This window comes from Didymella exigua (assembly GCF_010094145.1).
Source record: "Didymella exigua CBS 183.55 unplaced genomic scaffold M421scaffold_9, whole genome shotgun sequence".
Taxonomy (NCBI): domain Eukaryota; kingdom Fungi; phylum Ascomycota; class Dothideomycetes; order Pleosporales; family Didymellaceae; genus Didymella; species Didymella exigua.
Window position 1 is genome coordinate 995,812 of NW_022984783.1, and position 12,045 is coordinate 1,007,856.

General features: G+C 46.3%; 1 protein-coding gene across 1 annotated transcript; it reads left to right on the plus strand.

Annotated features, from left to right (window-relative positions):
- Positions 1 to 8,171: 8,171 nt before the first annotated feature.
- Positions 8,172 to 9,296, plus strand: M421DRAFT_3972 (DDE-domain-containing protein; the record flags this gene model as incomplete). The annotated part of the gene is made up of 2 exons (XM_033590132.1): positions 8,172 to 8,921; positions 8,976 to 9,296. The coding sequence occupies 2 exons, from the start codon at positions 8,172 to 8,174 to the stop codon at positions 9,294 to 9,296; spliced, it is 1,071 nt and encodes a 356-aa protein (XP_033450474.1).
- Positions 9,297 to 12,045: the final 2,749 nt, after the last annotated feature.

The following is a 12,045-nucleotide window of genomic DNA, read 5'->3' on the forward strand; positions in this document are numbered from 1 at the left end:
ACAGCCAACACACCAAGCTGGCCAGGTCATTGACCTTACCTTCTCCAATGTCCCATTCGCACAGTCCCGAGTAGATGCGAGCATGCACAGCGGATCAGACCACGAGACAATAGTAACCCATGTCCCTACCTCTACAAGGGACATGCAGCACCTAGATCAGCACCACTACCGAGTCGCAGAAGCAGGCCTACCCAAGTTCACAGGGCTTGTTGAGATAGGCGTCCAGAACATCCCAGACCCGCTCAGGGCTCACGACGCAGCACAGCTTGACAGATGCGTTGTGCTGCTGACAGAGGCATTCCAGCACTCTATACGGACAGCAGGCAAGCTAGATCGCAAGCAAGGACGCGCCGCACCGTGGTGGACCAAGGAGTGCAAGACAGCCTACCAAGCCTACAAACACGCCAGACAACACTGCTGCAGCAGCGCCCTACTAGAGGAAACACGAGCCTTTAAGACAACAGTCCGACAGGCTAAAAGGCAATACTGGAGACATATTATTAACAATGCTAAGGATGGCAAGGATCTGTTTAAGGTGATTGCCTGGCACAAGCTTACACCAAACCACCAGGACACCCCTCTTATAATAGACGGCAAAACAATATCTGACCCCCTAGAGAAGGCAGAGGCACTCCGAGAGGAAATCCTCAACCGCTACACAGCAGAAGACGACCTCAGCCACCAACCAGAGCAGGAAGCAAGAGCGTCTCTCCCTTGGAGCACACACATCTCACTAGAGGAAGCTGAGCGAAATACAATAGGGGTCTCCAGCACATCGCCAGGAACTGACCACTCTACAGTGCGACTGCTCCGCGCCTGCTGGGCCCAGGTTGGGGAACTTATACGACGGATCTTTCAGCAATGCCTTCAACTAAACCACTTCCCAGGCCAGTAGAAGCTCGCAGAGGTAGCCATGATACCTAAGGCAGGAAAGAAAGACCAGACGTCACCCTGATCCTGGAGACCTATAGCACTCCTCTCCTGCATTGGAAAAGGACTTGAAAGGACAGTGGCCAGAAGAATGGCGTGGACCGCCATGACCTACAAGATCCTTAGCCCCCAACATGGAGGCGCCCTCCCAAAGCGCTCTGCTGTAGATCTTACTGCAGCATTTACTCATGACACAGAAGCTGCGTGGGCTAAAGGCCAGCACGTCACAATAGTAACATTAGATGTGCAAGGCGCCTTTGACGCTCTCCTTAAGAACCACCTTCTGCACCAGATGGCCCGACAGGGCTGGCCACAAAGGACCATCCTCTTTGTCAACTCTTTCCTTACTAATCGAAGGGTCCAAGTACGCCTAGGCCAAGCCACCACCCCTAGCCGCCCAGTCGCCTGCGGCACGCCGCAGGGCTCACCCCTCTCCCCAATCCTGTACACACTGTATCTGGCAGAGCTGCTGTCTATGGACACAAAGAAGAGATTTGGATACGCAGATGACATATGCTTATACCAAGCCTCACACTCCCTAGATAAGAACGTAGAGCTCCTAGCAGCAGACCTACGACAGATCAGAGCATGGGGCACAGCTAACAAGGTCACCTTTGCCCCAGAAAAACAAGAAATGATCCACCTTACTCGACAGAAGAGCAGCTACGCACCCCCCTGTGTGATAGACGAGCATCACACAATCAATCCAATCTTGCCAAACACGTCAAGAACCCAGCCAGCCCTCCGATGGCTAGGGATCTGGTTTGACCGCAAACTCACCTTTAAGCGGCATGTAGCCACGCACAATGCAAAAGCGGCCAAGGTAGCCTACCATATCCGCAGCCTAGCAAACACAGCCTACGGACCACCAGCTAGCTCCCTTCGCAAGGCTACCCTCGCCTGCGTATACCCGTCTCTTCTGTATGGGGCTGAGTGCTGGTACAGAGGCCGTACTAAACCTCCACGTACACTCAAACCTGGAAGACCAGCAGAAGTCAGTGCCTATGTTGGGTGGCACATAGCGGTTATGGACAAAACACTGGCTATAGCAGCAAGAGGGATCCTCCCGGTGTGGCGAACAACCCCTATTGCTACTCTCTTCCGAGACGCTGGACTACCCTCTGCTGCCACTGCACTGGAAGAAGCCAAACTCCGCTTTGCAACACATCTACGCACGGTAGATGCAGAACATCCACTTGCCAGCCGCACAGTAGCTATAAGGATGAGCATAGGCAGGTCAGCTGGAAAGCTGCAGCGAATGCGGACTAAGGTCCAGTATCTAGGATCTCTTCTGCCTGAGATACCTAGGACAACACTATCAGCCCCTCACTACTCACCTGGCTGTTGCACAGACCCTACTATAGGCTTAGACAAAAAGTCTGCAGCAAAGGCTTTCCAAGAATGGTAGGCTAACCTTCCACCTTTAGACGTTACTATCTTCTCAGATGGCTCTGAACAGTACACAAAGGAAGGAGAAAAGCGGGTCACCTATGGCTTCGCTGTGTATCAGAACAGAAAGCAACTGCAGACTGGACGTGGTTCACTCCACTCTACCTCGCACGTCTTTGACGCTGAGGCAACTGGAGCGTGGAAAGGCCTCCAGCACACTATCAGACAACCAGCGCTCCGCACGCGCCGAATCTGGCTATGCATAGACAGCACCTCAGTCATATGGTGCCTCAGGGGCGACGCACCCCCTACCTCACAGTGGGCCTTCCTGGAGTGCCACAGTGCCATGGAGACACACGACGTCTCAATCAAATAGGCCCCTGGGCACCTAGGCATTGAAGGAAACGAAGCAGCAGACAGACTTGCCAACCTAGAAGCCCAGCACCCATCACCCCCGACTGGAATAGCGGCTATGCCTACACTCTCGGGCATCAAGACAATAGCCTGCAAGATGCTACAGCACACGCAACAAACATGGTGGTCTAACAAGAAGACTAAGCTCTCAAAATGGTACAAGAGCTGGGATCTTGACTATGCACCACGCAGCAGACTACCTGAACTAGACCTACCAAGAGCCACCCTGGCTAGACTGCTCTCAATCCAATCTATGCACGGCGACTTTGCCTGGTACCACCAAAAGTACAAACACAACAACGCAACACTCACCTGCTTATGCGGGCGCAACAAGACACCAGAGCACCTTGTACTCTGCTGCAAGACCCAAGGGTCCTTCAGCCAATGGCCACTCCGACCACCTATACCACCATCCAGCCGTAGCGAAGGTGTAGCATATACTAGTGTGCTCATTAGGGATCCAGAGGCCTTTGAAGCCTTCACCCAACTCACTCAATACTACACCAAGGTCTGCCCCCGGTAGCTTACCCTGTGCTGCGACAGCAGCAAACAACCGTACTCTTTCCTCACTCTCCTTCTTACTCTCCCTCTCTCTTCTACTCTCACGGCATTCCACTGCCTTTGAACACACAAAAGGGATTCACCCTAATGTATCTACACTGCTTAGTCTCCCCAACTGGCGGGGGAGCTGTAGCTTAAAACGGTAGCAATACCCGCGCAGGCAAGAAATGCTTTCTAAGGTAGTGTGTTAGCACTGTAATCCTATAGCTCAGCACGTCGTATATGCCCTTCGGGAGGCGAGATAGTGGACTTTATCCCTATTATCTAGACGTAAAATGAATACCAACCAACCAACCAAGTGCAGGGGCATACAGAGAGTGATTATCTTCTCCTCTCTGCAGAGATCTTGGAAAGCCACTAAGCAGTGGCTCTTATGGCTGTTAATAATAACTAGCTAGTAGACCCTAACTAGCTTTGCATGCGTATTAAAGTAGGAGCGCTAGGCAAGCACTATATTATTATTAGTCTAGCTAGTAGGACTAATATTAATAACCTAGTCCTGTAGGAGGTCCTTAGTAAACTAGTTAGAGATAAGATCCTTACCTGCAAGGATAAGGAATAGTAGGATAACCTTCCCTATTAACCTAACACCTTATACTAGGGTAACCTGTAGTAGTCTGGCCAAAGGCCAATAAAGGATATCTACTTCCTAACAACTTCTGCTAAAAAGCATGCACAAGTTAACTAGACGTCTAGTTAACTGCGTAGATAATATATATCCAGCTTAAGCCAAGCCGGCTAAGCTAATGTAACCAGCTAGCTCTAGCTCTTCTTTAGCTTTAGAGTCTAGACCGTTACATAACCTACTTATAATTACTAGGTTAGATCTTTTTCTGCTTCCTAGGCTTCTCTAAGATTATTACTACTAGCTGTAATAAGATCTTACCTATTAGGAAGCTAGACTTACTAATGTTGTACACATCCTTGTCTATAATACTATACTTTGCCTTTATAGACTAAACAAGCGTGAACTAGGGCTAGATAACTACTGGGTCCTTGCAGGCAGCCTGCTAGCGATTGTATAGGTAGGTCCACTGCTTCTAGAGCTCTAGTGTACGCTTTACTAAGTTGTTAACCTAGTTCTTGCTAACAGGCTTTGCGCTGCGCTCTCTTAGCAGTTTATCTACTATATCTTGTATATCTGCCTTTAAGGAAGGTAGGCCACGCGCAGACTCCTTAAGTATACATAGTATAACTGCCTCCTCTTCTAGCTTTATAAGGTAATTTGTATTTAGCTTACAGTTACATTAAAAGTGTGTTCTATCGCGTTAGTTTAGATTATTTGTTTAGGCACTTTGTAGACTATCTTAGCGCGTTAGATACTTTAAATTTAGTTTTTTAAGATATTAGATATAGCAAGCTGTACATCAGCTTCAGTATACAGTGTAGGAGCTTGTTATGGTTGAGACATTACGCGCTGTTGTTGCGCTGGCGTTCTGGCAGCGAGAGTGCGGTGCTCGCTTGGGTGCGGCGCTTGCTTCTGAAACACTTTATAGTAAGTACTAATAGTGCGCGTTTTTATATGCCTATTACAGTGCTTTAACTAGTTAAACCTAAGCCTGTTAGCAGTCTAACTATTTTTAGAGATGCTAATAACCTAGTCTTAGGGCAGGGTATTGTCCTTGTACTAGTTAGACAGGTGTTAGCAGGCTTTAAAGATAACATAGGCTGGAATAGCCTATCCTGTGGCATTAATGCCCTTAATAACTATTACCCACTCCTAGTTGCCTGGCTAGATCTGCTTTGCTTGTCCTAGCTTCTCTGCATCTATAACAACTACTCTAGTGCTTATCTAGCCTATTATAAAGCCTGTCTTGTTAAAGTTGTACGTGTTGTTGTCTAGGATGCTATACTTAGCTTTAATATTAGATATAACGTGTTTCCCATGCGAGCGGGCACCCCAAGCGAGTCGGCAGCTCTTCCCCACCAACACGCCTGCGCGGCGACAACGCGTAATGTCTTAACAACGCAACGTCCAAAAGTCCTATAACAAAGGAAATGTATTCCTTGCTATCTCTGATATAAAATTAAAGCGAATATAGAGTGAGAAACGCGCTGCAGAGATCTATAACGTCCCTTGAACGACTATCTAAGCGCGACGCGCTGGACAACGCGCCTAAAGCAATTGTGAGCCAAACTTAAAGCGCCTTACAAAGCTAGAAGAGGAGGTGGTTCTACACAATATACTTAACGCGTCTCTACGCGGACTACCACCAATAAAGGCTCTTGTGCGAGATATGGCTGATAGACTGCTAAGAGAGCGGGATAGGAAGCCTGTTGGCAAGCACTGGGTAGACAACTTCATTAAGCGTACACCTGAGCTTAAGAAGCGCTGGAGCCGGCCGTATGATCGCCAGCGTGCTGCCTGCGAGGACCCAGCGCTAATCCGGCCCTAGTTCAAGCTTATTCAATTAATAAAGGCGAAGTATAGTATCCTTAATAAGGATACCTAGAACTTTAATAAGACTAGCTTCCTAATAGGCAAGATCACATCTTAGCTCATAGTAACAGGCTTAGATAAGCCTAGGAAAGCAAAGAAGCTACAGCCTAGCAATTGCAAGTAGACTACCCTGGTACAAGCTGTCAGCGCGACAGGGAAGCGCATCCCACCCTTTATCATCTTTGCTAGCAAGGTGCTCATCTCTACCTAGTTTGAGCTAGGTATACCACGCGACTAGATTATCTAAGTAAGCCTAAACAGCTAGACAAACAACAAGCTAGCGCTTGCCTGGCTTAAACACTTTAATACGCATGCAAAGCCCGTAGGAGCATAGAGACTGCTGATTATTGACGGCCACGAGAGCCACTGCTTAGCTGATTTCCAAGAATACTGCAAGGAGAATAAGATAATTGCCCTCTGCATGCCCCCTCACTCATTGCATCTACTGCAGCCTCTTGACGTCGCCTGCTTCTCGCTGTTGAAGCGCAGCTACAGCAACGGCATCTCAGCCTTGGCGCGCAACCACATCCACCATATCAGCAAGGAAACCTTCCTACTAGCCTTTAAAGCTGCATATAAGTAGACATTTACAAAGGAGAACACTCAGGCAGGTTTTAGAGGTGCTAGGCTAGTTCTACTAAACCTAGAGGCAGTGTTGTTAAAGCTTGATGTGAGGTTGCGCACGCCAACTCCACCACAGCGCGACAACGCCGCGTGGGAAGCGAAGACGCCGCGCAACGCTAAAGAGGTAGAGGCTCAAACTACGCTTATTTAACAGAGGATGCAAAGACGCTCAGGTTCTACTGCAAGCTCCCTTGACGAGCAGGTACGACAGCTGAGTAAAGGCGCTCAGCAGATTGCGCATAATATGGTGTTGCTACAGGAGGAACAGGCGCGCATGCAAAGCGCAATTAAAGAGCTTACAAAGCGCAAGGGCTGTAAAAGGTAGTATATACAGGTAGAGGAGACCTTAATAGTTAGTAAGGTATCTAACTTAATTACTAAAAGAGAGGGTGGTAGTTATAATAATAGTAAAACGCCTGCGAAGAGGGTGCGCGCAGAGAGGCACTATAGTTGTTGTAGCAAGACTAGGCATAACTCCCGCACCTGCAAGGTAGAGATAAAGGATGCAGATAATAGCAAAGAATCTAAAGTATAATCTACTATTGCGTATAAAAGAAAATATTGTTGTAGCGTTGCGTAGTGTCGCCGCGCAGGCGTATTGGTGGGGAAGAGCTGCCGACTCGCTTGGGGTGCCCGCTCGCATGGGAAACACGTTAAGGGTAAACTAGCCCTATATAACCTTAGAGTCCTTGTAGAGGGCTTACTTGCAGTTATACTTGCAATTAAAAACTATTTTAAGCTCCTCCTAACGCAAAACAAACGTGCTGGCCCACCTTAAGCTAACAGGGGCTAAACTGCGCTCTTTTTGCAGAGAATTAGCCATATCAGCCACAGCTGCGAGCTAGGGGGACTCTCCTCGCGTAACCAGCTTAAGTATGTATGTAACAACTACCTGCTCCTTAGCAGCAGTCAGATTCTGTGAATTACCTATAGTATTAACGCGCGAAGGTTGTCTAGTAAATTAGTTGCGTAGAGTTGTTTAGGGCGCGTTGTAGAGAGCTACAGCGCATCTTACTAAGAGATTAGGGTCTTGTTAAAGAGCTAGTAGCACAAGCTGTATCTAAGCCTCTTTAGACGCGTCTTTTTAACGTAGTTGTAGAGGCATTAGTGTAGAGTTAAAGTTTTAGTGGGGTCTTAGCAAAAGTAGGCAACTTGCCCTACACCTACGTTATTATTGTCTATATATATTATACTACGCAACAAGCTTCTGTAACGTGTTTTATAAGCGAGTGCGCATTACAAGCGAGTGCGCACCCCACCAACTTTTTGCAACGCGTGAACTTATACTATCATGGCACCCCCAACTCAAGCCCAGCCAGCTTCTTGTGAGGCTAATATACACCTTGCTATCTTAGCTCTCTAGCGAAATCAAATTCAGAGTGAGGCAGTCGCTGCATAGACGTTTAATGTCTCTCGAGACACACTCCACCGCCGACTTGCTGGCAAGCCTGCCCGACGCAATTGCCAACCCAACTCAAAGAAGCTCACTAAGCAAGAAGAGGAGGTGATAGTCAGCTATATACTCGATCTAGATCGACGTGGATTTGCGCCTACGTACGCAGCCGTACGTGATATAGCTAATAAGCTGCTGGCTGCGCGCGGCGCTGGTCAGGTCGGCGTCCACTGGCCGCGCAACTTTGTCAAGCGTACAGACAGTCTCACAACGCGTTTCAATCGAGCGTACGACAGGCAGAGAGCTCTATGTGAGGATCCTGTACTGATTAGGAGCTGGTTTAAGCTTGTAGAGCAGACAAAGGCTAAGTATGGCATCCTTGACGAGGACGTCCACAACTTTGACGAGGCTGGCTTTATGATGGGCAAGATCACAACCCAGCTTGTTGTGACAGGATCAGAGAGGAGAGGCCGGCCGAAGGCTATCCAGCCTGGCAATCGCGAGTGGGTCACGGTGATCCAGGGAATCAATGCTGCTGGCTGGGCTATCCCACCGTTCATCATCTTTGCTGGCCAGTACCACCTTTCTGCCTGGTATAAGGAAGACATCCCACGCGATTGGGCTGTTGCAGTCAGTGAGAACGGCTGGACAACCAACGAGCTTGGAGTTAAGTGGCTGAAGCACTTTATTAAGCATACAGATGGCAAGGTAGTTGGGGCGCGCCGGCTGCTGATCCTGGATGGCCATGAGAGTCACCACTCTCTTGAATTTCAGGAGCTCTGCAAGAAGAACAATATCTGCACGCTCTGCATGCCGCCTCACTCATCCCACCTGCTGCAGCCGCTTGACGTTGGCTGCTTCTCGCTGTTGAAGCGCGCGTACAGCCGCGAGATTGAGGCGCTGATCCGCCACCACATCAACCACATCACGAAGCTTGAATTCTTGCCAGCATTTAAGGCAGCGTTCAATCAATCGTTTACCTCAGCCAATATCTGCTCAGCTTTTCGAGGTGCAGGCCTTGTACCTCTCCAACCAGACGTTGTACTGTCAAAGCTTGACGTGCAGCTGCGTACACCTACTCCAGCTGCTCTGCCAGAGGCTCCCTGGCAGGCTCGTACGCCGAGCAACGTACGTGAGCTTGAGGCTCAATCAACGTTGATTCGTGAGCGCGTAAGAAAGCATAAGAGCTCCTCGCCAGCTTCAATTATTGACGCGATTGACCAGCTCAAGAAGGGCGCTGAGGTGATGATGCTCTCAGCTGAGCTGATGCGCGATCGGATCACTGGCCTTGAGAGAGCAAATGAGGCAGCGTCTGCACGTAAACAGCGCAAGAAAAAGCGTATACAGCAGCGTGGGGTCTTAACAAAGGGAGCTGGCGAGGATATCCTTACTCAACGTGAGGCTAATCAGCAGATTGCCTGTGAAGAGCGTCAAGGAGGAGAGCAATCAGGTGTTAGCCGCCAGGCTCTTGCGCGCTGTAAGAGGTGCAGAGAGACTGGGCATAACTCTCGTACATGCAAGAAAGATACTTTAGATACTGTTTAATCTACTCTATTAATATCTACATACTATCTCATCTTGTTGTTGAGATATACGCTTGTAGAGGTGCGCAAAGTTGGTAGGGTGCGCACTCGCTTGTAATGCGCACTCGCTTATAAAACACGTTAATAGAAAATTAAACAACATAACTTTAACGCTGCCCACACATACAATATAGATAAGAAAGGCTTCATGACTAGTATTATTAGACGCTTAAAATAAGTGTTTAGCAAGAGGAAATTTAACAAGGGCAAGGTCAGAGCATCCCTCTAGGATAGTAATTGCAACTGGGTGACGGTGATAGCATGCGTGTGTAGTAATAGAGGAGTGTTGCCCCCCAGCGTTATCTACGCTGCGTCTGGAAAAGCAGTACAATCAAGCTAGGTCAACAATATAGACCCTAGAAAACACTAAGTACACTTCACAACTAGTCCTTCTAGGTAGAATAACAACAATATAGGCCTTGCCTGGCTTAAACAGGTGTTTAATTGCTACACTAAGCAGAAAGCACAGAGAAAATGGCGCCTCCTAATCCTTAATAGCTATAGACCCCACGTAACGATAGATTTTATAGCTTATTATAGCAACCACAAGATACTCGTGTGTATACTCTGCCCCTATTAAACACACACTCTCCAGCTATTAGATATTGTCTGTTTCAAGCCTTTGTCATCCAGCTACAAGCACTACCTTACTATCTTTACCCACAAGAGCTAGGGCTTGCTCCCTGTAAAGAAGAGCAACTTTTTCTCCCTATTCTTGAAGGCCTGGGTAGCTACATTCACTGCAGAGGTAGTCCTCTGTAGGTTTAAGGTTGTAACAACGCAGGCAAGAAGAGAGATATCCAGAATAGGTGTGAATCTACTACAAGGCATATAGGAGTGCTAGGATGATAAGAACACTAGGATATATTCTCTACACCTAACGTAGATTATTACTAAGCCAGCTATATCACCAAACTAGCTACTTTCTCTTAGCACGACTACCTTTTACCCTAACACAACATGCCTTAATAATAATAACTTTAGAATACTACAAGAGAAGGTAGAGTTGTCCTTACTATCTAGGCCTTCTACGCTAGCTAATTTCACAGTATCTACAGCGCTGCTAGAGTATTAAACATACCTTATTAGTAGGTCTCTAATTGCCTTTGCAATATTATATTTAAACTAGACGTACACACTAATTGCTAGAAACTTACTATACTAGAGGAGCAGACAATTGTCTAGTATATACTTTAGCTTAATTCGCAAGGATTTGCGCCCTAGCTATATAAGGTGACAGATATAGCTAATAAGAAACTTAGTGTACGTAGTAAAGAGCCTGTTAGTAAACTATAGGCTAGCAGCCTTGTAACGTGTTTAGACAAGCTTAAAGTAGCCTTTAATTAAGCTAAGGATAGACAGAGGATACTATAGGAAGATTCTAATATAATTAGTATATAGTTTAAGCTAGTAGAGGATACTTAAGTTAAGTATAGTTTTTGTAATAACAACATACACAACTTTAATAAAACTAGGTTCTAGATAGGCGTTGCTTTGTCTTTAAAGGTTGTAACAGGCTTAGAGAGATGTGCTCAGCTAGAGCTTGTTTAGCTAGGTAATTGCGAGTAGGTTACTGTTATCCAGAGCATCTGCGCCACTAGGTATGTAACCCTGCCTTTTATTATCTACAAAGGACGCGTCTATATCTCTGCCTAGTATAAGGAGACAAATATACCCTATAATTAGAAGCTCTTAGTCTCTAAGAATAGTTAGATAAATAGTATACTTAGCCTTATGTAGTTAAAGCTCTTTAATAAACAAATAAAGATATATTAGGTAGGAGTGTATAGGTTGCTTATCTTAGACAGCTATAAGAGCTATCTTAACTAGGAGTTAAAGGACTATTACCTAGAGAACTAAATCCTTACTCTCTATATACTACCTTACTTATTACACATCCTCTAGCTACTTAACATAGTCTGTTTCTTACTATTAAAGCACAAGTACTCCTAATATATTTAAGACTTAGCACACTAACACATCTTCTATAATAATAAGGAAGGCTTCCTACTAGCCTTTAGGGACGTGTTCCTTAATATATTTACAAAGGTTAACTACTAAAAGGCCTTTAAGGTATTAGGGCTTATTCCTACTAATATACAGGTAGTGTTAGAATGCCTTAAAGTGCAGCTGTATACCTTACTAGCAGTACCTCTACCTAAAACGCTGTAGTAATCTAAGACACTAAGCAATACACACAAGTTTAGGTCTTAATCTAAGCTTATAAGCAACTCCTTCTAACTATTACTAAGTATAGCATAAGAGGGGTTCTTAAAGCTTATAAAAGGGGCTAAAGAGATGCTGCACAAAAACATCCTTATTAAGGCCCACGTGCAAGAGCTTAAAGAGCAATTAGTAGTAATAACTAAGAGAAAATCGCGTAAGAGAAAGCAGATTCAGCATAGTGGCACACTTAAGTATAGCCTAGCAGCATCGCAGGTAGCTACTGAGGCGTGTGTAGCAGCTCAGCCATCTAAGAAGACTTAGGGTAGACGTAGTTAACTAGGAGCTTAGTTAACTGTTTAGCGCTGTAGAAACTGCAGCAAGACTAGACACAACACAAAAATATACTAGGAGGGTGTAGAAATATCTTCTAAATCTAATGCAAGCACATAGTATGCTAGGTTACTTTTTAATAGCAAGTAGTTATAGTTGTAGTAACTTGTGTTAGTTGTGCTAAGAGAAAATGGCCAGTTCAGTGATATGGCTAG